The 27,322-nt window shown below is 50.3% G+C and overlaps 1 protein-coding gene across 2 annotated transcripts in view; it reads right to left on the bottom strand.

Annotated features, from left to right (window-relative positions):
* Adamts14 (ADAM metallopeptidase with thrombospondin type 1 motif, 14) overlaps positions 1 to 27,322 on the bottom strand; it is a 76,803-nt gene that overhangs the window by 36,197 nt on the left and 13,284 nt on the right. For both annotated transcript variants that reach the window (XR_015644787.1, NM_001389237.1), the window contains exons 3-4: positions 15,266 to 15,422; positions 11,187 to 11,377 (exon numbers count right to left, since the gene is read on the bottom strand). Coding sequence is in view for 1 of the 2 variants with exons in the window: in NM_001389237.1 (NP_001376166.1) it covers positions 11,187 to 11,377; positions 15,266 to 15,422 (348 nt within the window). In the remaining variant the exon portion in view is untranslated. The remainder of the gene's footprint in view (positions 1 to 11,186; positions 11,378 to 15,265; positions 15,423 to 27,322) is intronic.

A 27,322-nucleotide genomic window follows, 5' to 3' on the forward strand; every position in this document is an offset into this window, starting at 1 on the left:
AAAGTGTTTTGCTGTATAGTGAAGGCACTTTTCTGAACTCACATGCCATAAGCCTGAGGCTTATCCTATGGGGGCTGCAGCCTCTATTAGCCACACCCAAACCATAGGATTCAAATCTCACAATACTTTCCTGACAGCTGACAGCCACCTGCAAGGAGAGGACCTCTTTATGTTTACGAGCCTGAATTACATGTATGAGTCTGAGTGTATATGTATGAGTCTGAGTGTATGTGTATGAGCCTGCATGTTATGTGTATGAGCCTACATGTTATGTGTATGAGCCTGCATGTATGTGTATGAGCCTGCATGTTATGTGTATGAGCCTGCATGTATGTGTATGAGCCTGCATGTATGTGTATGAGCCTGCATGTTATGTGTATGAGCCTGCATGTATGTGTATGTATGATCCTGCAAGTATTTGTATATATGAGTTTGCATGTATGTGTATATATGAGCCTGCATGTATGTGTATGAGCCTGCATGTATGTGTATGAGCCTGCATGTGTGTGTATGAGCCTGCATGTATGTGCATGAGCCTGCATGTATGTGTATGAACCTGCATGTTTGTGTATATATGAGCCTGCATGTGTGTGTATGAGCCTGTATGTATGTGTATGAGCCTGCCTGTATGTCTATGAGCCCGCATATGAATCTACACCAAGTGCATAACCATTGAATACAGAAGGCAAAAGAGAGCGTTGTATCCTCCAGGACTGGGGTTACAGACAGTGTGAGCTGCCATGTGGGTCCTGGGCATCAAACACAGGTCCTCTGGAAGAGCAGACAGGACTCTAACCACTGACCCATCTCTCCAGCTCCCATGAGAAATAACTCTTATTTGTTTATCTATTTCTGCTCCACATGTACTGGTGTTTTGTTTTGTTTTGTTTTCTTTTTCTCGGAGCTGAGGACCGAACCCAGGATGTATTGGTGTTGTGCCTTCATGTCTGTCTGTGTGAGGGTGTCAGATCCTCCTCTGGAACTGGAATCACACAGTTGCAAGCTGCTGTGTGGGAATTAAACCCCGGTCCTCTGGAAGGTGCTCTTAACTTCTGAGCCATCTTTCCAGCCTCAGGAGAAGTGACCCTTAATGTGACTTTTCAGGTCCCTCAGCACCAGGGCACAGCCTTTCTCCTCCACAGGGCTGGGGTCAGTACTGTATGTGAACCCTGAGGTGACAGCTTGTCCAGAGGACAAAGAGAAGGGAGAGACAACTGAGGCACCTCAGTTAAGGTAGATACTGGGCCCCGGGCATCTGGAGTGGCTCCTGGTCATTGTCTTCTCCCATGTGTCTCTGGTAGGTTGGGCTGTTGAAAATCCTGTCTGAGTGCCGCATGTGGCAGCCAGCTCCGTGTCAGAAGGCTTAGCACCTGTAGGCTTAACCATCTGTGAGCTGAAAATCTGAGAAAAACTGTTTATATGAAACACATGCTGGGTTTTTTTTTTTTTTTCTTCTCTTTGCCGCTACTGGCTAACGATGCAGCCTAGCAGCTATGTGCACAGTGCTTACACTGTATTCCTTGGTTCAGAGTCATCTGGAGGGTTGGGGCGATTGCCCAGTGGTTAGAGCCCTGGCTGCTCATCCAGAGAACTTGGGTTCGATTCCCAACATCCATATGGTGGCTCACAACCATCTGTAACTCCAGGTCCAGGGGCCCCATGCCCTCTTCTGGTTTCCCTGGGCACTGCATGTGTGTGGTGAGCACAGACACATAGGCAAAACACCCATAAGCATGAAATAAAAGTAAATCTTAAGAAAAACTTTTAGGGGTTGGGGATTTAGCTCAGTGGTAGAGCGCTTGCCTAGCAAGCGCAAGGCCCTGGATTCAGTCCCCAGCTCTGAAAAAAAGAAAAAGAAAAAGAAAAAAAAAAAAGAAAAACTTTTAATCAAAGTCATCTTGCGGCACCGTCAATTACATATCAGAGAGTTCTGCCGCTCAGTGGTGGAATGCTAGCCTGGCACATGGAAGGCCCTGGTTCAATCCTGTCCTAGTGAACAAAGGGGGAAAGGGTTTATTTAAGATGACATTTCCTGGTCACAGGCCATCATGAAAGGAAATCAGGACTTGAACTTAAGGCAGGAACTGAAGCAGAGGGCATTGAGGCACGCTGCTTACTGGTTCATTCCCCATGATTTCCTCAGCCTGCTTTCTTTTTTTTTTTTTTTTTTTTTTTTTTTTTTGTTCTTTTTTTCGGAGCTGGGGACCGAACCCAGGGCCTTGCGCTTCCTAGGTAAGTGCTCTACCACTGAGCTAAATCCCCAGCCCCCTCAGCCTGCTTTCTTATCAAACCCAGGACCACCAGCCTAGGGATGGAGCCACCCACAGTGGGCGGGCCCTCCCCTATCAATCATCACTCAAGAAAATGCCCTACACACGTGCTTATAGGCAATCTGATGGAGGCACTTTCTCAATTGGGGTTTGTTCCACTTCCCAAATAACTCAAGCTTGTGTCAACTTGAGAAAAACGTAGCCAGGACAAAGGTGAGGGTGGGAGAGACAGAAGAGAGAGGGAGACTGTATAGGTTACAAAGGAGACTTGAGCATCTACAGATGTGGGGATGCGGGGTGGGGTCTTGGGGACACTGAGGGACAACTCTCCTCATTTCTGTCACTTGCTCAGCAGGCCAGATCTACTCACCAAGGCTTTCAAAGACCCTTGTTCTGACTGCCATCCAGACTAGAACACTGGCAGACAGGGTAGGCCCTGTCCTCCCAAGCTCCCTGGTCCAATCCTCTGGGTCTTGGCATCCTTATCTGTGTATACCCCTGCCAGTCTTGGCCCTGGAGTCAGGAGCTCAGGGGTGATTCAGTTGGTACTACCTCAGTACTCTACCCAGGCCAGAAAAGTGCCTGGGTAGGGCCACCATATTGGCAGAATCTACCCCCGCACAGGGTGCCACAGTCAGAGGTATGGCTACCTGGCAGGTCCAGGAACCTCTCCTCCCTGGGACACATCCACAGGGGCCCCTGACAAGTTCCACCCTGGCTACACACCCAGGGCTTGGCCCAGCACCCTCAACCTCCTTGGCTGTGGAGAGGGATAGTCAGGGAGCAATCAGAAATCGCGTTCCCTGGCTGGACAAAGAATGGCCGCAAGGCACACCCATGGGGCGGGAAGAACAGCAAATCGGTTTCCTTGCTTCTTACCTCTGAACCTAGTTCAAGGCCAGCCTTGGCAGGTTTCCTAGGTTAGGTTTGACATCACCTGTTGGCCTGAGGTAGCCAGCGGGTGTGTACCAGAAAAACAAGCAAAGGTCAGGATGTTGGCCAAGGGGAGACAAAAACGGCAGAAGGGAGGGGACAGGTGAAGAGCGCTGGGTCTGCACGGGTGAGCTGCTGCTCTCAGAATAACTACTGTGTACCAGACTTTGTTTATCACTCCCACCCACGTTAGCGAACTATTCCCGTCTCATAAGCAAGAGAACAAGGTTCTCTTTCTTTCCTGAATTCACTTCTTCCTCTTGTGTGTGTATGTGTGTGTGTGGATGCAGGTGTGTGTGTCCAAGTCTGTGTGTATACCCCATGTGCAAGTGTATGTACTCATGCCAGAGGAAGACATTGGATGTTCTGGTCTCTCGATTCCCACTTTAGTCCCTTGAGACAGGGTCTCTCACTGAACCTAAGCCAGCAGCCAAGGGAGGCCCAGGGCTCCTGCTGCATCGGACTCCCATAGTGCTGAGGTTAAAGGGCATACCCAGCTTTTTATGTGAGTACCAGGGATTTGAACTCGGGTCTTTGTGTTCACTGTAATGGCTAGGGTTTTTTTTTCCTTAATTACTGATATGGGAGAGCCCTGCCCTCTGTGAATGGTGCCACCCCTAGGCAAGCAGCCCTAGGGCATATAAGCAGGCTGGGCAAGCCATGGGGAGCAAGCCATTAACAGTGTAGGGACCCTGCTTCAGATTCTCCTCTGAAGCAGTCTGCAACGCAGAAATATGAACTGAAACAAGCCATTTCCTCCACAGGTCGCTTTTGGTCAGTGTTTTACCACAGCAAAAGAAACCCTAACTAAGACATGTGCACAGCAAGTTCTTCCCCACTGAGCCACTTCCCCAACCCCCAGGATGAACACAAGCTTCTTGAGGTCTGGGGGTGTAGGTAGGAGGGTGCTTACCGAGTGCCTATGAGGCTCTAGTAAAAAGGGCTTGCACGATGTAATCCTAGCTCTTAGGAGGTAGAGGCAGGGAGACCAGGAGTTCAAGGTCATCCTTAGTCACATAGCAAGATCTTGTTGAAGGGAAAAAGGGAAAGAGGGGGAAGAGAGAGGGAAGGTGGGAAGGAGGGAGAGACAGAAGGAGGGGCCATCCAAGCTTCTGAGAAGCTAAGTCACTTTCCAAGGGCTCCCCCAACAGCTGGGAAGTGGGAAGCCGGGATTTAAACTGATATCACCATAACTCTCTGGCCCCAGTTTACACTCATGGCTGTTCAGACAGTTTCTGGGTGACAGTAGATGGGCTTCCCATAGCCCAGTACAAAAAAAGAGAGCTCAGAGGACACAGCCCTTTCGCTGCACCCAGGGTGTGAGCTACCATAGAGCCATGCCAGCAGGAAAACAGACGCTGAACTCCTGGGCCGGGCTGCAGGTGTGTCTCTCTGTCCCAGCAGCACATAGATAGACACAGCTGTGCCTCCTCAGGCTTCATTTCAGAAACATGGCTCCTGAGAGGGTAGGTTCACGCAGAGACCCTATTGCCCAGTGACTGTCGGTCCCACGTGAGCCACAGTGCAATGTGGGGAGGTGTGGAGGGCTGATGAAGATGGGAAGCCACGGGAGCGCCATGCTTCTGAGCCCCGAGCCTTCAGAGGGACTGATACGGAGAGAAGGCAGCTTCTGTGATAGAGAGAATGAAAAAGAAGACACCAGGGGAAGGGAACACTAGGCCACAGGTCTGTATGCCTCTGAGCTTTCTGGAACCTTCTCCCAAACACCTTTGTTTCCCAAAATACACAGAAGACTTCTCAGGTTGCAAAATGGAGTGGGGCAGGGTCTTCCCAGCCCAGTGTTCAGCAACACAGCGCCAGGCAGTAGCAAAGACCCCTTCCCCAACACCCTGTAACCCTACAGGTGTCAGGTGCCCACAGCCCTGGGCTAGGAGAACTCCACTTTTTCAGACTCTGAGCCTGAGGCAGGAGGGCCCTAGCTTGTTTGTGGCTAGATAGGTAAACCAAGTCCCCACGAGACCACAAGAGGGCTGTGGGAAGCCTTCCTCCTGTTCCGCACCAACACCAGCCTCTCCTGTGCTGGGGCACAGAGCTGCATGGAGCCCGGTGTACAAAATTATGCACTCCCTCTCTCCTGAGGGACAATGCTCAGAGGAGCCACAGGATAGACGGTCCACTTCTGTCAGAGGGCTCAGGCAGGTTTCAGGCCACGAGAGTAGGGATGGTGCCAAGAGGCAAGACCCTGGAGCCTAAGGCCACCTATGCTCACACACCAGGTAGCACTAAGTGCTGGCCCAGCCCACCCTATCTGGATCCTCCCTGCCATCAACTCCCTGCCTAAATCCCAGCAAGCATCCCAGACAGAAGAGGCAGCCCCGCCTCCCTGTTTGCTTGCTTTTTAAGAATTTCAAACATGTATATAATGACATATGACCATGGCTTTTTCCTCATGTCTGTCCAACTCTCCTCATGACTTTTGAGCATATTCCCTCCCAACTTCACATCCCTCTCCCTCTCCCTCCCCCTCCCCCCCTCCCTCCCTCTCTTGCTGTAACCCACCAAGTCTAGTTAGTGTTATCCATATGTGCATGGGTGTGAAACCATCTGATGGAGCACGTGCCAGTGAACATATCTTCGATTAAAGAGAGATTCTCCACTTCCCTTTCACTGCCACGATTCCTAATATGGAGAGGGCCCGGAGACCATCGGCCAGCCCTATGAGTGTAGGGATTTTGACTGACTTGTTCTTGTACGGATCTTGTGCAGGCAACCAGAATCATGGCGGTTCATGTCCAGGTGAGAGCATTTCACCTAGCCCCTCCCTCTTACATCTTCCTCCGCCTCCTCTTCTGAGCCTGAGCCTCGGTGGTGGGGTTGATAAGGATGTCCTGGCTAGGGCTGAGCACTCCGGTGTCACTGTTAGCACTGGGACCAGGCACCATCTCCCCGCTGACTGCTGTGCATTGCAAAAGGAGCTCCCCGTGACCTGAGCGGAGAGCAGCCCAGGCCTGTCATCCCCAGGAGTTGTGTAAGTGTCCCCTTAGCCCCACTTTCTTTCGAGCAACAGCTTGAACACCCTAAATGTGAAAATGGGCTCTAATTTCTAGATTTTTTTTCTTCTGAATGCCAGCGTAACATTATAAGTGGAAAATTCCACACCTGGGCTTGTGATGATGGGTCACTGTCAAAAATTCAGGTGCACTAAAAATAATGTTTAAGATTACCTCCTGGCTGTGTAACTAAGGTGAGCATGAAGTATATGTGAACGTCAGGTTTAGACTTGAATCCTGTCCCCAAGATTGCAGCTGCTGATATGCAGACATTCCAAACCTCAAACACTCTGACCTCAAGAATTCCAGAGAAGAGATACTCGACTTGTAAGGTTTGCAGAGAGGTTGACAGGGCAGTAGGGACACCTCACACACCCCACACCCATCTTTCCCCACTACCAGTATCTTGCATAGTATGGTTAAAGTTGCCAGGATTGGCAACATACACTGGCAGGAAATTAACTCAAGTCTGCATATCACCCAGGCTCCTCTAGTTCCCCCCTAACGTGCTATTTTGCTGGAGAAATCTCATCCAGGATACAATAATGAATCAGGGCACATGTCTGCCACAGTTTTTCAGCTCTTCCTGGCTTTTGGTGGCTTTAATGATTTTGGGGAGAACCACCCAGGGACTTTAAAGAACACCCATCAATTTGGATGTACACACACACACACACACACACACACACACACATACACACAAACACTTCTTGACTTTTATTTGTATGTGGAGGGAAGAGGTAGGATTTCACTAGGTAGCCCAGGCTAGATTCACCACCATCAGTCTCCCTGGTGCTCTGCCTGACCCACATGTTAGCCAGGCCTGGACCCAAAATCCTATCCCCTAAGTTAGGGCACATCTGGCCAAGGTGCCACACTTCCTTATGTGCCAGACAAGCAGGGTCTGCCTGCCTCCTGTCCCCAGCAGTTGAGTGAAAGAAGGATGCTGACTCTCCTAACTTGTCCCCTGGCCCCAAGCTCGTGACCTTATATTTCACAGGGCTGGCCTGGGCTCCCAGTGCGTGGTCCCCTCTCTCTGCCAATCGGCACACACTGAGGGACGAGGTGTCTCCAAGGCTCCCCAGAGTCCAAGGGCAGGCCTGCACAGCTCCCCTGGGATCAGGCAGTTTGGCCCACCTCATATCCAGGTTGTTTATGCAGGGTGGCTCCGAGAGCACAGGGACAGACCCACCCAGCCCAACAGACTTCCTTTCATCAGCCCACAATGCTCAGCATTTAAACCCCACAACCTATTTCTGAAACACAGCAGTCTTGATGTCCCAGGCGGGCCTGCCTGCATATAATCAGAGGCACGAGGAGGCCTGGCAAGCCTCAATGCTTCCGGCCCCCTGAACTCAGCCTTTGGAGCCCACTGTGCACTTCTGAAGTATGGAGGACAAAAGGAAACAAAAGTCCATTGCTTCAGAGCCGGAGCTTAGCCAATGACATCTGCTAGTTTAAAATGACCTTCTACTTTGGGAGCCCACTACACCACCCCAAAAATAGAATGTCGGGAGTCCCCTCTGTGGCTGATGAAGTGGAATGTCATGTGGGAAAGAAAGTGCTCTAGGGACAGTAGGGACTTCTTCACCTGTTGCTAACACGTGTTTTGTGCTGGGGGAGAGGAGCATCCGGGTGCTGTGTTTCCCAGTGCAGTGAGAGCTGTTTCCTCTCTGGTGGGAAAGGCTAGAAAATACCCACACGTGTGTGTGGCAACAGGGGCAAATCCCTTTGAGCAGGGGCTTCACGTGCTACCATGGACAGTTTGACTCTGGTTGGGGAGCTGCCTCAAGCACAGTAGGGGACTCTGGAGCCTCCCTGGTCTCTCTCTACCCATGAGATGTGGCAGCATCTCTTAAAAGCTAAAAGCAAACCCACTTTAAGGAAGTGCTGGGTGTGTGCACACATGCATGCGCGCGGGCACATGTGTGCCTGCCTCTATGTGTTATGCACTCTGCACATTATTAGGCAAAGGCACCGGTCTCCCTTCTCCCCTCCCCACAGCTACCTGTCCAGTTCTGCAATGGCAGCTGTGGTGGGTAAGGAACATAAACTTGGAATCAGACAGAGCTTAGTTTAAAGCCTGACCCTGCCACTTAGTTGCTGTATAGATTCCAAACAGGTTGTTTAGCTCCTCCAAGCCCCAGAGGTAATAGATGTGGCCTCAGAAGGCTACGGCCATGGGGCTGTCATGCTCAGACCTCTGCCTGGACGAGGCATCTCGGGTCTTTGCCTCCTCTGAGCCGCTTCAGCATTGACCTCAGTGAGTCTCTGGTTATCCCAGGGGACTGAGGCTTCTTGTGTGTGTGCAGCCAGACCAAAGCTTTGAGAATGAGAGGCTACCTCTGTTGACAGGCAAGTGCATGCTAAATGTTTCAGCGGCTCAAAGAAACCCTAAGGAAATGGACCTGGGAACAGAGTAAACTAAGGCACAGAAAAAGAAAAGGCACCCAAAGTCTACCATCAGGTGAGAGAAGAATGAGAAGGGATCCCCCCACCCCCTTGCCTGTCATCAGTAGCTCTAGAACTTTTCAGCACAACCCAAGTGAATACAGGCTAGGCTTGTCATGGAGGGCCTGTCACTCTCTGCAGCCTTGGCCACTCTGGGGCCAGAATCTCCTTGGCTGATGGTAACTGCCTCACTCTGAATCTGACCTGACTCTCCCTGCCCCCACCCAGCCCCCACACACTAGCACAGTAAGAGCATCCAGCCTAGCAAACAGATATCCCCCCCCTACGAGGGCACCAGGCCAGCCCGGCAGAGACAAGGCCTCAGGCAGGCAGAGCTTCAAGGCAAAAGTAAAGTGACACCTGTGTTCCTGGGTCCGTGAAGTCTCCCCTCAGGGCTGTCTGTGCTTCCAGTGCCCCAGCCAAATAAAAGGCTCACACAAAGAAGAGGATGAGCTCTGGATCCCATGGGAGGGTGAGGCTGTCAGCTGCCCATCTGCCTACCTCCAGGGCCAGGAAGTCTAGCTAACCAACCTTTGTTAATGGGAGCCAGAGCCCTGAGTAACCTGCTCGGCAGGTGTGTGGGTGACAATCCCTTAAGCCTGTGTGCGTGCTCTGAGGTCCCCGACTGTAGAAACAGCTCCAGGGAAGCATGGTCTCAGCTATATCATCCAAGGCCCTGTGTTTCCCATCCATAAGGCAAACCAGCGATAAGCAAGCAGCCCAGCCTTATGGTACTGAACCCAAGCTGGACAGAGGGGCCCATTCCCGTGATCCCAGCACTTGGGAAGAGGTTGGCAGGACAATTGAGAGTTCAAGGCTGGCTTGGGTCACATACTAAGTTCAAGGTCAGTCTAGAACACACGGTAAGACACCGTCTCAAAAATAAATAAGCAACAGGGGAGGAAGAGAAGAGAGGGATAGGAGGAGGAAAGAGTGAGGGGGAGGGGGAGGAAAGAGAGTGAAGGGGAGGAAAGAGAGTGAGGGGAGGGGAGGAAAGAGAATGAGGGGGAGGGAAGAGAGGGAGGGGGAGGGGGGAAAGAGAGGGATGGAAAGAGGGAAGAAAGAGAGTGGTGCAGCAGAGGATCAAGGCCCCTCCAGGCCATACATGGACGATGGGGACCCACCCCAACCCCAAAGAAGTTAGAATGCTTTTAAGATGAAAATATCTCTAGTTGGACAGATACAGCAAGAAACCTCTGGAATGTCCCTTACGAAACAACAGCAATTTCCAGGAAAGCAGGGCCACAGGAAATCCCCTCGGAGAGCTTCACACCATGAAGACAGATCTTTGGAGCCTGACTGAGCCACCACCACCGACTTCCTCATCCCCATGCTCTCCTTCCTTTAAGAATCCATTGAGAGACTGGAGAGGCGGCTCAGCAGTTAAGAGCACTGACTCCTCTTCCAGATGGACCCAGGTTCAATTCCCAGCAACCACATGGTGGCTCACAATGACTCTAGCTCCAGTTCTAGGGTTTCTGATGCCCTGAAACAGACAAAACACTGATGCACATAAAATAAAAAAATTATCTTTTGTGGATTTTTCGAGACAGGGTTTCTCTGTGTGGCCCTGCCTGTCCTGGAACTCACTCTGTAGAGCAGGCTGGCCTCAAACTCAGAGATCTGCCTGCCTCTGCCTCCCAAGTACTAGGATTAAAGGTGTGCACCACCACTCAGCAGTAAATACATGATTTTTAAAAATACTCAATAAAAAAAGAATTCGTTGGAGTGTCTGACAGATAGCTCAGCAGGTAAGGCTCTCAAGCCAAGCATGGGTATCTAAATTCAACCCCTGAAACCAGCTTCCCACAGACGGTCCATTGATCTCCATCTAACACTCTATAACACACACACACGATTGCATGTGTGTATACATATACACATACACATAATATACATATACACATAATATACACATAATATACATATACATATACATATACATATACATATACATATACATATACATATACATATACATATACATATACATATACATATACAAGAACCTGTTTGACCAAATTAAAATTTCCAGCTTTGGCCACTTCTTCCAGTAAGTTACTCAAAGTGACAGCCCTACCTCACAGCCAAGGATCTGGTAAAGTCTTTCTTCTTGCCAATCTGTCTCAGACACAGGGCATAAATGGGAGAGAAGACATCCCCCTGACACATATGCCTGGGTCACCGGTTGCGGGATACCACCTCTCCAAAGGCCACCATTAGAGGCCAGGCTTCGACTGACACAATAGCACTTGGAGTCCACCCCACAAGAGACCAGCGAGTTCCAGCTGGTCCCCAGCGGTTACTGCACCCAGCGGCATGCTCCTAGCTGGACCTGCAGTTTATAGACTTGGGTGGTGCGGTCAGTACTCCAAGGAGGGAGGTGTGTCCCCAGTCACTCTCCCGTGGATAAGTTACAATCTGTCCTTCCCTCACATCCTCTCTCTGAGGAGCTCCAGGCCTGAGACACTGGCACTAGCAGAAACCCACCCACCCCGCCCAGGGCACGAGGGACACTCACGATGTTCATGAGCGTGAGCACGTAGTTCTGCGTGTGCTCCCTGCCGTGGAAGCGAACCACCGAGTCGTCCACTGCCAGCAGCACCTCGATGCTGTAGCTGCCAGGCTTGGCGTGTCGCCGCTTCCGCTCTGTGTCACCCAGCTGGTCCCCTACCAGATCCAGCACATTGGGAAGGTCACCAAGGCCGAAGGCTAGAAAAGGGATAGAAAAAGAGGGAGGCTGAATCCTGTGCTGATGGGTCTTTATATCTTCCTTTCTGTAGACAGGCTCTCCAGTGGTCTAGCCTGGTCTTCAACTTATCATGTAGCTGAAGACAGCCTTGAATTTGTGATCTGCTGATCTCCACTTCCTGAGCTTTGGGATGGCAAGCATGTGCCACCACGCCATTCACGAGGTGCAGCTGAGTGAACCCGGGGCTTCCTGACCTCTGGGCAAGCGCACATCCCCAGTCTCTCATACTGTGCTTCAAATACTCATCTGAAAACCTACTAGAGTGGGCCCAGAGCTGGGGCTGCAGACACTTTACAAATGCACTTTGAGCAGCTAGCCAACGAGCAGACGGACAAACGGCAGTTTGGTGATAATGGGGAGGAGGCTGGCCGTGAATCTACAGTTCAGTTCCAGAGACAGAAATGGACGGAGCTAGCATACAGTATGAGGGCTCCTTATCCAAAACCCTTCAGCCAGGCAATTTCTTTCAAGTCTTGGAACTCACATACACCCTGACAGCTGAGCATCCCTGACCCAAAAATCCCAACTTAGAAATACTTCAAACTCCACAACAGTGAGCATTCCTGGAAGCCCAGTATCTAAGCCCAGGGGCAATTCCAGTACCTTGGACAAGCCACTGGGAGGAGGGAGAGGGAAGTGTGTGTGTGTGTGTGTGTGTGTATGTGTGTAAGAAGGGTGTAAGTCACTCCAGCCCATGAGTAGCACTCACCACCTTGGAGTCCTTTGTTCATGTCTACTATAGGGAGGCTCAGAAAGGTTACCTAACTTTCCCTAGGTCACACAGCAAATTAGTACGTGGCAAGAGCCCAACCTCTAAAGTGGAGTCTTCCCTATTACCACAGCCAGGGCGAGACCATGCAAATTTCCCCCTCAGTAAGTGAGAAAGGGGGAGTCTGTGTTAACGGGGGTATCACAGGTGCCTCGGTCCTAATCTCTTCTATGTGAGCCTCCAGGCAGTGAACCAGAGCTGAGCAGTATCGGGGAGCCCACCCAGGGAGCCCCCAGGAGAATGGAAAACAGCTCCCCCAAACCACCAGCAATCTCCAATCCCTGACACCTAGGGTGACCCACAGATTCCATTTCCAAACCACACCCAAGGCCAGCTGCACTCTTAGAGCACTGCATTCACATGTCCAGACCAGCGCCGTCATCAGCCCAAAGATGTGCACACAGAATAGTAGTGCGGCATCAACAGCTGTGTTCTGGAGACGAGAGACGTACTAAGACCTCCGAGATGAGAAACCTTGACCGCTAGAGGATGACGTCATGCAGGCTTTGAACTGTATGCCTGTGTTCACACGAATCCACCCTCGTCTCGGGGAGAACTCAAGATTTGAAAGAGTGGAAAGGGTCTTGGCTGCACAGACAGCAAAGACAGCATAAAGCCACGCAGTTATGTAAAATGGTAACTTTGGGGTTGGGGGAGATGGCTCGGTGGGTGAAGGGCTTCGACGCAAGCATGTGGCCCAAAGTTGGATCTCTAGCCCTAGACAAATGCAGAGGTGGGGTTGCCTCCCTGGAATCCTAATGTTCGGGAGGCAGAGACTGACTCCTCAGAGCAAGGCAGCTAGCTTGATACACAAGTCCTTGAGCTCCAGAGTCAAGTGAAACAGCCTGCCTCAGTATATAAGGTAACGAACACTCAAAGAAGACACGTGTATGCACTCCCACAAGTACACGTCCACATACACATAAGCAGCAGCATGCCCATGAACACACATGTACATGTGTTCATGGCTGAGGCCCAGAGCTCTGAGTCTACATAGGCTTACATCTACTTGCTTCCTCAGGAAGGATGTGGGGGGAAGGAAGGCTGCCCAGGGCAGGCCAGGGATAAGGAAAAGGGGTATTTTAGTGTGCAAGAATGTGTGAGTGTATAGGTGTGAGTACTGGGGTACAGGGGTGCATAAGTACATGTCTGGGTATGAATACAGTATCAGTGTGTAGGTGTGCGGGTGTGTGTGTTACACATATACCCTCTTCAAGAAGTCACAGCCAAGGCCACATCCAGAGACCCCAGAAGAATTGTCTCTTTTACCCTAAGTTAATGGATGAACACTGTACCCCTTTACTGGAGACAGTTTGAGTGACAGGCCCATCTGGTGGAGCCCCTCAGGCCTCCCACTGTCTTCATTTCAGTTAGACCCCCTACAAACACACACACACACACACACACACACACACACACACACACACACACACACACGGGTCCATAGGGATGACCGAAGGGTGATGAGACTTTGGGGGTCTGTCCCACAGGAACCCCAGCCTATGTAGTGCATGGATCACTGGGGCATAATGTTGACTCTGAGGGGCCAGTAGAGGGGCCAGAAGAGGGGCCAGGAGAGAGGCCAGGAGAGGGGCCCGGCAGAGAATGGAGGTGGGGCTCACCCTTGTTGGGGGCAGTGTCCTTTGCCAGGCTCAGAGGTAGTTATATGCCAGGCAGAAAGCAGGCCTGTGAGAAACCCTCAGCTTGCCTGTCACAAGGGGACTGGCACACCTGGGAGCGTTCCTACCAATGTGCTTCAGAATTGAAGGTACCCAAGGAAGTCCTCTGCCACCCTTTGTCACATAGAGGAAAGAGCTTGAGTGGCCAGGCCGTAACCATTGGCTGGTACACAGGAGTTTCACCCAAGTAGCTTGAGGTACAGAAGACACTGTTCCCTGAGCCGATATCTCAACTCTGCTAATTTGGCCTTGGGGCCACCATCTATGTAGCTGCTGGGGAGGTCAGGATCAGGCTAACAGAGAGGGGCTAGGCTTCCCTAAGCCTCTCTTCAAAGATAGATTTATGGCCGTTTGATTCAGAACTAACCTTAAAAAAGAAAAAAAAATATAAGACTTAATGTTCTCCTTGGAGAGGAGGTACTGCACCCACCCCAGCCAAATTCCAGCTCCTCATTCCCACCTGCAGGCTACCTGTCCCTCCTCCCCCCAGTTCTTAGACACAGAGAGAGCAGCCGGATCTTCAGAGAAGTCACTACACATAGAACAACTGGGCTCTGGCACTCCTTCACTCGAGACCCCACCCCACAGGACCCCAGCATGAGGGTGTGGCCACTCAAGACCAGATTCCATCCATCCCTCACCATCGCTGAAACTCCACGGCAAATACAAGACTCACTGGGAAGTTGGTCACGGGGCGGGGACCGGCACCTGTCACATACGCTATATCTTTCTCTCAACAGTGGTGCCGAAGTGTGTTCGCCAGGGAGCGGGGTTGTGCCCGGTTTTAAGGGGTTCCCACATTAGCATGCTACTCCAGTGAGTACAGTGAGAACAGCATTTGTCACTGTGCTGTTGGCCTCTATTCGTGAAGGCTTCATAGGTATCCACTGATACCTACAACAGCCTCGGTTAGTAGTTAGCACCCACTGTTGCTTCGTTAGGAAGATGAGGTTCAGGGGTGTTAAAGCACTTGCCTGGGGGGGTCACTGAGCAAAGTCCTGAAATACAAGGCTGTCCCTGTGGCTCTGCCACCAAGTATTAATTAGTAATGTCCTAAAGAACCTTCCCACTGCTCATACAAAATGGATGTGGCTTTTTAGGGGGAAAAAATGGCCACTCAACCTTCTGCTTCTGCTTAGCCACAGCCTTTTCAAAAACAGCATGGAGCATCCCCAGAGATGCTAGAGGGATCCATGTTCAAGACCCAAGTGACCTTCTCTGCCCCTGGTTCTGGCCAGTTGTAGCAGCCCCTTCAATCCACTGGGGTTTCTCTCCTGTCATGGTCACTCCGTATGGGCCGGGCCCATTTTACAAATGAGAAGACTGAGGACAGGTACTGCGAGCTTACATCGGAAGTTATCCCAGAGACGGAGACAAAGGTCACTCCTGACATAGCCTACCTTCATTGTGGAGGTCCCCATGAGGCTCTGTCCACTCCCTCTGGACGGCTTCCCGGCGGTATACCACGTGGGTCCTCCCGCCAGCCTCTTTCTCCTGCTGCCCTCGCTCCAGAGGCTCAATGAAGAAGTCTGAGTTGTCTGTGCGGATGAGGCCAGCCTGAGGGTCAGGGGGAGCAGGAGCAAGGGGGAGAGAGAAGAGGTGAGAAGACAAACAGGTGGGTGGGCTCTTCCTCCAGGGTCCTAGGAAACCTTGGGAATTCTGGAAGTCCTATGACAGGAAAGTACAGGGGTTAGGAACTCTGAGCATGAGAGCAGGGAGGGGAGGGCCACCATTTTAAACACAGCAGATCTGCACTGCCTGTGCTAGTCATCTGAGGCTCCATTTGAACAAAGACTTAGTTCTACACTTTGCAAGGTGAGCAGGGAGCACACAGCCAGGTTCAGCACTCTGATGGTATCCTACTCCCACTATGGCCGAGAAGGAAAGGCCCAGAACAAAAGGGGAATCAGCCCTTGGAGAGGTGTGGACCCTGCTCCAGTACAAAGGGCTATTGTTTCAGACCTGAAGCCTGTGGTACAGCAGGGGGCTAATGGGCCCCTCAGAACTGAGCCAGGAGAGTGCACCAAGGGTGCGGGCTCCCTTTTCACTCTCCCATACAGCCCACCTCAAAATATTCCTTAAAAAAATAAAACCAAGAGCTGGCCTTGGAAATCAAAACACAAAAATGTAACCCTTGGCCAAACCCAGCAAATGTTATTAGCCACCAACTGAGACTACAATCAAAGAGGCTAATAAAACATAAGGAAGTGTATTATTTAATATACATATGCTTGCATATGAATATACACACACACATGCACAGACACACAGATATACATGCACATGTACACATATGCATGCGCATGTGCACACACACACACACACACACAAACAAACAAAGCACATCATCTTTATAAAGTAAGCTAGCACTTACTATGGTGTCCCCAAAATAGCAGATAAGATATTTGTTGGATTCACTCACTGATTCTAAGAGGTATCTACTGAAAGCCTTCAGCATCCCAGACACTGGAAGCCCAGATGTGGACATAAAACCCTGTGCATTTTCATAAGCCGACGGGTCTCCTCCATTTCAACCAGAATTCCCCTCCTTAAAGCAGCCATCAGACACCATTTGGTTTCACCCACCTCCCCAGCTCGGCCTGTTTGGAAGTTGTAGCTCAGGAAGTCCTTCAAGGCCCCAGTGTGCCTCCCCCTGCAGCATCAGGCCTTCATGTCTGTCAGTGAGGCAAAAGCTGAGATGGTCAGGACCAGGATGGCCACCTTCACACCTCAATACAGACCCATTCATCAGGCACTTTTCCTGGAGGAAATAGTGCCACTGTGGTGGTGTGCTGCCTCCTTGGGCTCCAATTTGTCCGGTAATATGATGGTCTGAGAAAACCCTGGTGTATTTGTTAAAATGTGAGGGACTGGGCTCTCGGGCTAGGAAGACAGCATAAGGCCCTTGCGATGCACGTTAGCCCGACAAGCTGCATTCAGATCACCAGAGCCCACATAAAAGCCAGACAAGTAGCACAGGCTACCCCGATAGTCTCAGCACTCCTGGTGGTGTGGGGCTGGGTGGATGGGGGTTGCTGAGGCAGGAGAACCTCAGCCAGCCTGGCATAAGCTTCATGAACAAGAGATCCTGTTTCAATCAAGAAGAGGACTAGAACCCAAGCTTGTTCTCTGACGGCATACACACTGTGGCACGTGAATGCTTGTATGCACACACATAGCACGCATGCACACACATAGCACGCATGCACACACACACACACCACATACTCCCTCCACACACATACCCCCTCCACACACAGACCAGCATGAACATACACATACAACACACATACCACATACACCGCACACATCACACACAAACAAATTAGCATGCACATGCATACAGTACACATACCACATACACCACACACACGTGTACACAAAGACCAGCACACACATACAACACACACACACACACACACACACACACACACACACACCACATACAATTCCTTCAAAATTCCTCAGCATTCCTTCAAAAGACTCAGTCCCTGACATTTGCTTTGGCAAACAGGTAAATAAGGTTCAGCCTCTGGCTCTGGGGAGGAGCCAAGGATGAGGAATGTCCTACCCTGCCCAGCACTAGGGCAGGTGTGGCCCTGAGGGATGGGTGTACATCAGACACCTAGTTACAGGAGTTAAAAATACAACCTGATACCCCTGCCCAACAAGGAGTGTGTTGGCCCCATGGAAACCTTAGCAAGAACAGGAGCAGGAGCAAGAGGCTCAAAAGCTTCCCAGCATCAACTTCATTCTCTCCCTTGCTGACAACATGATGTCTCACCACTGCCCTCCTTCACAGGCCTGTATGCAGCCTGGGGTAGAGCTGTGGTGACCCCAGCTGTTACACACACATCCTGAGACTGGCATCCTGGGCTACATCCCACTGCTCTATACATGCACCATATACATACAGGAACCATGGAGGGAGGGGTGTGAGCATGAAAGGAAGGGAGAAAGCATTAGGTTAGTCAAAGAAAGCCATCCAAGAGGGGAAGGGTATGCCAGGTGGAAGGAACCCTTGGCCAGAACATGGGCCATGCCAGAGACCAGAGAGGCTTGAAGATCACGGGAAGAAACCGAGAAAGGATAAGAAGTAATGGCCAAACTCAAGGGCCTCTACCACTGTAGAGCTGTAGAACCCTAGGGCACAGGAAATGGGCAAGCTTCAAGAGACAGCTGGTGGCCTCAAGCACAGGACATGTCCCAACACTATGGCCGCTGGAGAGTCTTGACAGGGCTGGTTAGAAGGCTCAGCCCAGTCCACCTTCGCTTTCCACGTTCCTTCCTATGCCCCATCTGCAAGTGAGGGGCTGTTCCCGGGACAAGCAAAAACAACATCCCTTCATAGGTCTATCCAGGCCAAGGTCCACCCAACTAGGCTTGCCCAGGGTAGCGGCCTGTGCCATATCAGCCCCCATGCTTCCTGAAGTAGCCTGGCAGAGCAGAACCCCCTAAACCAGTAGGTAGAAGACCCCATGCACATTTTCCATGCTCTCTAGCCCTCCTTGCCCAGATCCTCTCTGTTCTGGAACTTGTCTCACCAACTGCACAAAGCAGATATTTCAAACGCAGACACCTCATGCCTCATGGATTGGTGATTTCACATGGTTCAAAGTAGGGATGTAGGCTCCAGAAGGATCTGGATTACTGCCCAGCCCACAGACACTGACCACATTTCTAAGTTCCAGATTGAGATCTCCTAACCTAAGGACAAAACCAGCTAGGAGACCTCTCACCTATGCTTGGACGTCTCCAGTGACAGGGTGCAAGACAGACTCTTTAGTGTTGGGGGGGTGCTGCATGTATTCAAATGTTAAATGCTGGTCCCCAGGTTGTCCCACCTGATGAGGAGATCCTCATGTACATCAAGTGATGTAAACCCTGCACCCCAATTTAAAGTTATGTGGTTTATAAGAGGCTAGAGCCTGTGACTGTGCAGTAGGGAGAGAAAGGCAGGACTTGAGGATCCAGTGAGGAGTCTAAGGAAGACCAGAGGAAAAGAAGAGGGTCAAAAGGAAAGGAGACGGGGAGAGGAGGAGGCCGCCATGAGAGGAGATGGACCATGAGCATGTGGACAGGAGAAACAGCAAGCAGCATATGGCTGGGATGTAAGTTAGAATAGATTGAAACTTGCCCAATCTAGACTTACAGCTAGTAAATGAAATACTAAGATTGTATGTCTCGGGGCTGGGGATTTAGCTCAGTGATAGAGCGCTTACCTAGGAAGCGCAAGGCCCGGGGTTCGGTCCCCAGCTCCGAAAAAAAGAACCAAAAAAAAAAAAAAAGATTGTATGTCTCTTATACGGGATAGATAGAATAAATAACTCTTTTTTTTTTTTTTACACTATAAGAGTACTCCTAACATGTCAACTCGACCCAGCCTAGAGTCATTGAGAAGAGAATCTCAGTTCTGTATTGCCTTTATCTGGTTGGCCTAAGATTGTCTTGATTGTTAATTGTCATAGGAGGGCCCAGCCCACTGCAGGCAGCACCATTCCACAGGTTGGCGGTCCTGAGCTGCATAAGAGAGCTTAGGCAAGCATTAGCCCGGGCGAACCAGCAAAGAGTGGTCCACCATGGTTTCTACCTTCAAGTTCTTGCCCTGGCTCCCCTCAATGATGGACCGCGACCTGAAAGTGTAAGCCAAATAGACTCCCCTTCCCAAGTTGCTTTTGATCAGTGTTTTATCACAGTAACAGGAAGGAAACAAGAATATGTCTCTGCTCTGGCCCTTTATAAACTGCCTTATTATTTGTTATTATTAAAAAGTAGTTCCTACAGCTTACTCTGTCTTGACCCATTTTATCTTCATAACCCTTTGAGAAAGGCACTAATACTAGAGCAATTTCATAAATGAGTTTTAGAAATTTAGAAAATCAAACAACTTGCTCAACTCATCCAGTGAGGGTCACCATTGAACAGGAGCCCGGGTCTGTGTGGTCTGTAACTGAGACGCCATACGACCTTGGTTCATCTGGGCTGGCGCCTACCCTCTGGGTCCTTTCCTAGTCCCACCTGAAATTCTCCTGCCTTCTGTTGGAGTCTGACCTTGCAGAGCAAGAATGCTTAACCTTGGTGTCCCCATGGACACCAGCCCACTGCCCACCATGAATGTGACAGCAGTGGAGACCCAGAGCACACGGCTCACAAAGGGAACAGTGCCCTGTCACACTGTCCAGGTGACTTCCCATCTCTCCTTCCTATCACACAGGCATCTCTCCAGCACCAAGGACTCCTCAAGCCCCAAGGAGTCTGCTCAGCCCCCTAACCTTGCCCCAGGGCACACTTAAGGAGTCTAACCCCAAGGACAGTTTACTGAGTAGGACAAAAGAGCTGGGCCCAGTAACTGGGGGTGGGGGGGCATACATTGCCTACGCTGTGATTGTGGATTTCACTGGTCCCCAGAGAACAAGAGCAGAGCCTATCCAAAGACTGTTCTCATCCCATCAGAGGCATGGTGCGTGGGCCTGTGCCAGAGCCAGATCTGGGCTCTCTCTGGGCCTCAGAGAGAAGATGAGACAGTAAACCTGGCCCTGACCCCTAGCTCCAGCCATTCTTACCTTCATGGAGACCACTAGGGTATGACCTGCCTGGACAGCACAAGCCCTGACCCTTCCCTGCCTAGCTCTGCTCTCCTCCTCTAGACAAAAAGAGATTTGGCATAAATTTCCTTGAATCCCTGCCCTGGCCAGGAAGCCAGGCACCACGCGAGGCAGACAGACTGGCAAGCGGAGCCTCCTGGCTCCCTGCCTCCTCGCTAAATCACTCCGTCTCTCAATTTATGAGATGTTTATATTTCTCAAAAGTGGTAGCTAATTTTAAAGTACTAAAATCAAATCAAATTTCTGGGTAAGACATCAAGGGAAAGGGGAAAAATTATTTGTAGAAGGCTGGGAAAAAAAAATCAACGTTGGCCCGATGTATTTGTACTCGCCGCTCATTTCTTCACAAACAGTACGTAGGTGGGAAATATACGCTAAAAAGGCTCCTCATACAACAAAAACAAAACAAAGACCGAAGCCTTGGTTACGTCTGACAGAGCGAGATACCACGTGGGCCCTCAGCCAGGAGAAGGCCTGGCCATCCTAGCCTTCCACTAAATTCCCTTTAATGTGGTCGTTTCCGTGTGTCCTTCCTGGGAGGCTATGGCTAGTGGGAGCAGGGATTCCATTTGGATTTTTCTTCCACTGCGCCTTGTGGTGACATCACTTTCATGGCAAAGGCAACAGCTCCTCTCTATCTATACCCAGCAGCCTCAGAGGGCCATATGCAGGTTTTCCCCAATAGTCCGGGTGGAGAGGAACTCACAGTTTCAGTGTGGCATCCCAGGGCATCTGAAGAAGTGGTCACATGGCAACTGGGGCAGGGAGTGGGGCCCGCTGTGAGCGCCGAGCAGGCTCGGTTTGTTACTGGTGGCCGTGTACCATCAGGACAAAGTCCCAGAGATTTAAGTAGATAAGTGAAGCCAAAGCATTCTGAAATTTGTACATGTGTGCTCTTGTATGTAAAATATGTGTGCTCTGTAGGTTACATGTATATTCATGGAGACAAAGGCAAGGGGACACAGAGACAGCAATCAAAATCTCCAGGAAGGCCTGGGAAATGTGTCCTCAAGTGGAATGGAAATCCGAGCTTGGAAATGGGCCAGGCTCTGTCTGTGCCCGGTCGGGTACAGAGACGGTGAAGGACACAGCCAGACAGGTTCTAGAAGCCTGGTTCTGAGACATAACTGCAGGGCACCTGGGAAGGAGAGTCTCTTAGGTGCCATGGCTTCCCAGAAGGAAGGCCTTGCAAGAGACAACTGTAACTGTGCATAGCAACGAGGCAGGATGAGGGTCAGTTACCCCTTCCACCCTTCCTCAAGGGGTAGCTGGATTGTTCTTACCCCTGCACCCTGATGTGCTACACCATCCCCAACACCGGTCCGTACCTCTATCTCTCCCTATACTACAAGGCTACCACAACCCCCTAAGTCTTCTGCAACCTAGGATACTGACCGCTGCTGCTCCCGCTCCTGGCCTCCGTCCCTCCTCACCACCTTGGACCTCTTGGTTTACATGCATGATAATTCCCCTACAAATATCTATAATTCTCATCCCTCTTTCTCCCCACTCTGCTCTCACTAGGACCCTCCCCTTCCCAGTCTGTCCATCCACCCACTCCAGGGCTGCACACGGATAGACAGGACACTTCAGGTGCTTATCGCCTTCGCTCAAGCCAACAGACACTCCTCTCTAGTGTGCGAGCCACTGGGGTCTCTGCAACACGTCCCCAACACATCTGCCCAGACTCTTTCATCGGAAGCCAGCAGCTACACACATGATGCATGAATAGCACAGGTAGAGGGGCCCTAGGACATTTCTTTCCAGGTGTCCCAAATGGCAGGACCTCCAACAGGGACCCAGATGTAAACACCAAGGCTCCGTCCATGTTGGTGTCAACAATCTTCCCACAACAGACCCTACCCCTGTTCCTTCCTTCTCTCTTCTTCTGGGGCTGGACGTTGTCTTCCACCCTGTGCTTAAGGTCGCTTCTTGTTTGCTCTTTGGGGACTCAGGTCCTGCAACCGTGGCTGTCTCTTTGGTATCATCACATAGACCTCTCGTAGGCCACTGCCCTCAGCATTCAAGCCCATCCAAGTACCTCCACTCGCCATTGCTGGCTATTGCTCCAGTCTCAGGAAAGGAACAGGAGACCCCTGTTCCTTTCTACCCACTACAAATTGGCCTATAGAGCCACCATTTCCCGAAAGATTCGTTCACCTGTGACCACCCTGTGGTCAAAGCTGGCACTCAGTTCCCTGCCCCATCCTGGTTTCCTTGAAATCACATGCTCTCTGAGGCTCATCCCCAATCCTGGCTTAAAAGGCCTCACGCTGACAGATAATTCCTGATTAACAGCCACTCTGGTCCTTCTCGGTACTCCTTATACACATATGTATTCCTTTGATATTACCCAACAACCCCCTTTGACAGAGACCCAGATCTCCACCAGACAGGCTAACTTCAGAGAACTCTAGGCTTGTGGCCAGACCTAATCTTCCTCTCTTGACTTTCTCATCCCTGAAAAAAAAATAATTCAAGGAAGGCCAGGACTGAAGACCTGCAACTTCCGGTAACCTAACCCCACAGTCAGTTCAACTGTACGCGGCACCCAAGGGTCCTGCAGGGTCCAAGCCCTGAAAGGGCTGTGCTAGGTTATTTTCTTTGAGCCATGGCATGAGAGAAGTAGCAGGGTTCCTGTCAGGGTTCTTCTATGCACAGGAATGACAAAGAGCAGGAAAAAAAAAAAAAAAAAGAAGAAGACAACAAGCCTCTACTAGTCTTAACGAACTTATATCTTTTACGACCCAATAATTAAGACAAACAACTCAATTTAAAAATCGGCAAAGGATCTGAGTAGCCATTTCTCCAAGGAATATATTTAAATGGCCAATGAAAAGGTGCCCAGTGTCATTAGTCAGCAGGGGGACTCAAATCCAAACCACAAACGAAATACTGCTTCACACCCACTGCGTTGGCTAGAATCGAAGTAAGATAATAACAAGTGCTGGCAGGAACAGGGAGAAACTGGAGCCCTTACGCATCGCTGGTGGGAATGTAGACTGTTCAGCCACTTGAAAGCAGCCTGGCAGCTCCTTAAGCAATTGAGTGGCGTTGATACAAGGTCCAGAAAGTCCACTCCTAGGTAGAGACCCAAGAGAAACAAAAACACATCCACCCCAAAACCTGTCCACAGACTGTTAGCCTCCATTGTCAACTTGACGGGATTTAGAGTCACCTAGGAGACACACTTCTGGGCTTGTCTGGGAAGGCGTTTCCTGATAGGTTTAACCAAGGAAGGGTGAGCCATCCTGAATGTGGAAAGCATTATTGTGTGGCCCCAATCAAAAGGGGGGTAAAGGAGAAGCATGCTAAGTCCCAGCATTCTCCTCTCCTGCTGCCTGCACAAAGACACAGTATGGCCGGCTGCCTCACAGTGCCTCACAGGCCATGCCCTCCCGCCATGATGGGCTGTCCCTCTTCTTAAACCCTGGAGCCCCAAACCAATCCTCCCTCCCTTCCTTAAGTTGCTCTTGTCATAGCAACCAGAAAAGTCATCAGCACAGACTGTTCAGTCACAGAAGTACTGTTCACATCGATCAAAAAGTGCAGGGAGCCAGAGATGCCTATCAACCAAACATGACACAATGGATTATCTGGCCATAAAAATGAATGAAGGACAAGAGCACGCCACAGAGAAGATGAGCCTGTTGACATCGAGCGAGAGAAGCCAGATACAAAAGATGGCGGCGAGTTCTGTGAGAACCCTGGGAACCGATACCCAGTGGTCATCGAAGGTTCCAGACCTCGCAGGAAAGAGAATAGGAAAGCGTACACAGAAAGCAGTAGGAGGGATTGTTCTGGGGCAAGAGGTAAGAAACACCCATTTCCTGTGAACGGATGGAAACCTCATGATGACTGTGAAGAGAGCAGCACATCTCTATGGTCATCCACTAACAGTCCACCGAGAGCCAGGTGTGGTTGGCACACAACCTTAATCCCAGCCCTCAGGAGCCGGAGATATGCAAATCTCTGAGTGAGTTCGAGGCTAGCCTGGTCTACAGAGTGAGTTCCAGAACAGTCAGGGCTACATACAGAAACCCTGTCTTGAAAAAGCATCCCCCCTTCAAAAACAGAAAGAGAGAGAGAGAGAGAAAGAAAGAAAGAAAGAAGGAAGGAAGGAAGGAAGGAAGGAAGGAAGGAAGGAAGGAGGGAGGAGATGGGTAGGGAGAAAGGGAAGAAGAAAAGAAAAATAAGATAAAATGCACTGAACTGTGTGCTTTGAACAAGTGAATTGCATGCTGCTTGTAAGACAACTGAGAACTCACTCAGGGAGACAGACACTGGGAACCATTCTCCCAGCACACAAGCTGCCTCCTTCCTCGGAAGCATGAGTCAGCATGGCTCAGATGCAGTGAGGCCCCAGCTGAGGGAGATCTGCTGGATACAAGGGCAGTCAAGGTCTTGGGCAGAGCCCAGGAAAGTCTGCAGGCTGATTCAGACAGCGCTGCAGCCTGAGGGCAAGCAGGAGCCCTTACAGGATGGGGCTGAAAAAGCCAGACTCTCCCTCTATCTGATCCATAAGCTCTACTGTCCTCCATCCCAGCAGCTTGAGAACTCCCAGACAGGACAAAGGCAGGAATCCAGAGCCTCTGCCAGCGCCAGCGGGGACTGGTGGGGCAGGGTGGGGTGGGGTGGATGCAACGACTCAGTGCAACGACCACTGAGTATCTGCTCCTAGGGACAGGACATCTGTAGGCTCTGGGAAGGACTGAACCTAGCCCATCTGCAGCAATACTATGGCTGATACGGAGAAGTGCAGAGGCCCTAAGTTCAAATCTTGACTCTGCTGCTCATTCAGGTAATCTTGGGTAAGGTGACATGACAATCTCGTTCACCTGTCTGGTTAGGAGTAATAAGCATGCGACATTCAGACATCACTTCTGCCTTCCAGTGGCGGACGTGTGGCATCTCTAGCTGTGGTTGTGATGGTCTTTAACCTCACTCAGACTATGTTTTAGAGCTGTGGTTCTCAACCTTCCTAATGCTGCAATCCTTTAATACAGCTCATGTTGTGGTGACCCCAACCGTAAAATTATTTTTGTTGCTACTTCATTACTGTAATTTTCCTATTATGAATCATAAGCTAAATGTCTGATGTGCACATGGTCTTAGGCAACACGTGTAAAAGGGTCATTGGACCCCACCAAAAGGGTCGAAACTCACAGGTCAACAGCCACTGTTTTAGAGCCTGGAGGCTCAGAAAGAGGATGCTGGACCCAGAGATGGAATCATCGGTCTTCAACCCCAGAAAGGTTTGTTCCTGATTCCTGGCTCTGACACAACCTGCTTTTACCTACTCAGGTCCTCTACCTATAAATGGGAAGACATTCCCAAGAGGGGAAAACCCCACTAGGTATGAAAAGTCCCTACCAAGAACAGGAAACTGGGGCTGGGGAGATGGCTCAGTGGTTAAGAGCACTGGCTGCTCTTCCAGAGGTCCTGAGTTCAATTCCCAGTAACCTCATGGTGGCTCACAACCATCTGTAATGGGATCTAATGCTCTCTTCTGGTGTGTCTGAAGACATATATATATATGTGTGTGTGTGTGTGTGTGTGTGTGTGTATTTAACTGTTAAAAGAAGAACAGGAGACTGATACGATTTCTTTCTCTTTAAAACGTTACATTTTCTGACTCTGCTATGGTTTCATTATCTCAAAAGACAATCCTATTCTGCCTGGAATTCTACAACTCCCCTCCCCTAAAACAATTTGTAAAAGGAAACTGTGGGGGTTGGGGATTTAGCTCAGTGGTAGAGCGCTTGCCTAGGAAGCGCAAGGCCCTGGGTTCGGTCCCCAGCTCCGAAAAAAAGAACCAAAAAAAAAAAAAAAAAAAAAGGAAACTGTGTTCATCAGCCTTTCACAGCTGTGACAAAATGTTTGAGAAAAAAAATCAAGGTTAAAAAGAAGAAAGATAGGGCTGGAGAGATGGCTCAGTGGTTAAGAACATGTATTGTTCTTGCAGAGGACCTGAGTTCAACTCCCAACATCCACTCAAGCAGCTCCCAGCTGTTTCTAACTCCAGCTCCAGGGATGTCTCTGATCTCAGACACAATGCACGTATACGGACACGCAAACATGTAGATGTAAATAAATAATACAAATATTCCTTTAAAAAGAAGAAAGGTATATTTGTCTCATGGTGGTTTTGGCGCTACTATCTTTGAGTCCGTGGTGCCACAGGGCAGGGTGGCAGAGGATATGTAGTTAAACAAAGCTGCTCATCTCATGGTAGCCAGGGAGCAGAAAGCAGGGGGAAGAGTTGGGGTCCCCATCTGTTCATCAAGGGCTTGTCTTCAGAGACCTAACTTCCGTTAGTTAGTCCCCATCCCTTGGTAGCAGCACAAGTTGCCCTTGGTGGAACATTTCAGATTCTGACCATAGCACCAATACCATGAACCCTTCTTTCTCTGCCATGCATCTTACCTGGCAACCGATGGTAAGACTCCATGAGTAGTGACCCATCTGAGACTCACTTGGTGGCACAGGCCTCTTCAAACTTCAATTTCCACATCCAAAGCCAAAGGGTTTGGAGGACAAAATGAAATAGGAACAGGCCAACGCCCCACAGGGTCTGACTTTTAGCAGGGTGTGGTCTTCCAACTTCTTCCCTTCCTGGGCCCGACCCCCATGACCTGACCCCAGCTTCTCTGTCAAATACGTGGCTATGACAACTGTCCTTTCTCTCGGGTGCTTATTTCAATCACCCGAGGAATTTGCAGATCTATTACCACCCAGGCCACACTCCGGATCCATGACATCACACCTCAGTTGAGGGGCTTGGACATGGCATGCCCTCAAAAGGTACCCCAGGTTTTGCCAAAAACCACATACCTAAACTGAAACCTTCTG

This window comes from Rattus norvegicus, chromosome 20 (genome assembly GCF_021556685.1).
Source record: "Rattus norvegicus strain SHRSP/BbbUtx chromosome 20, alternate assembly SHRSP_T2T, whole genome shotgun sequence".
Classification (NCBI taxonomy): domain Eukaryota; kingdom Metazoa; phylum Chordata; class Mammalia; order Rodentia; family Muridae; genus Rattus; species Rattus norvegicus.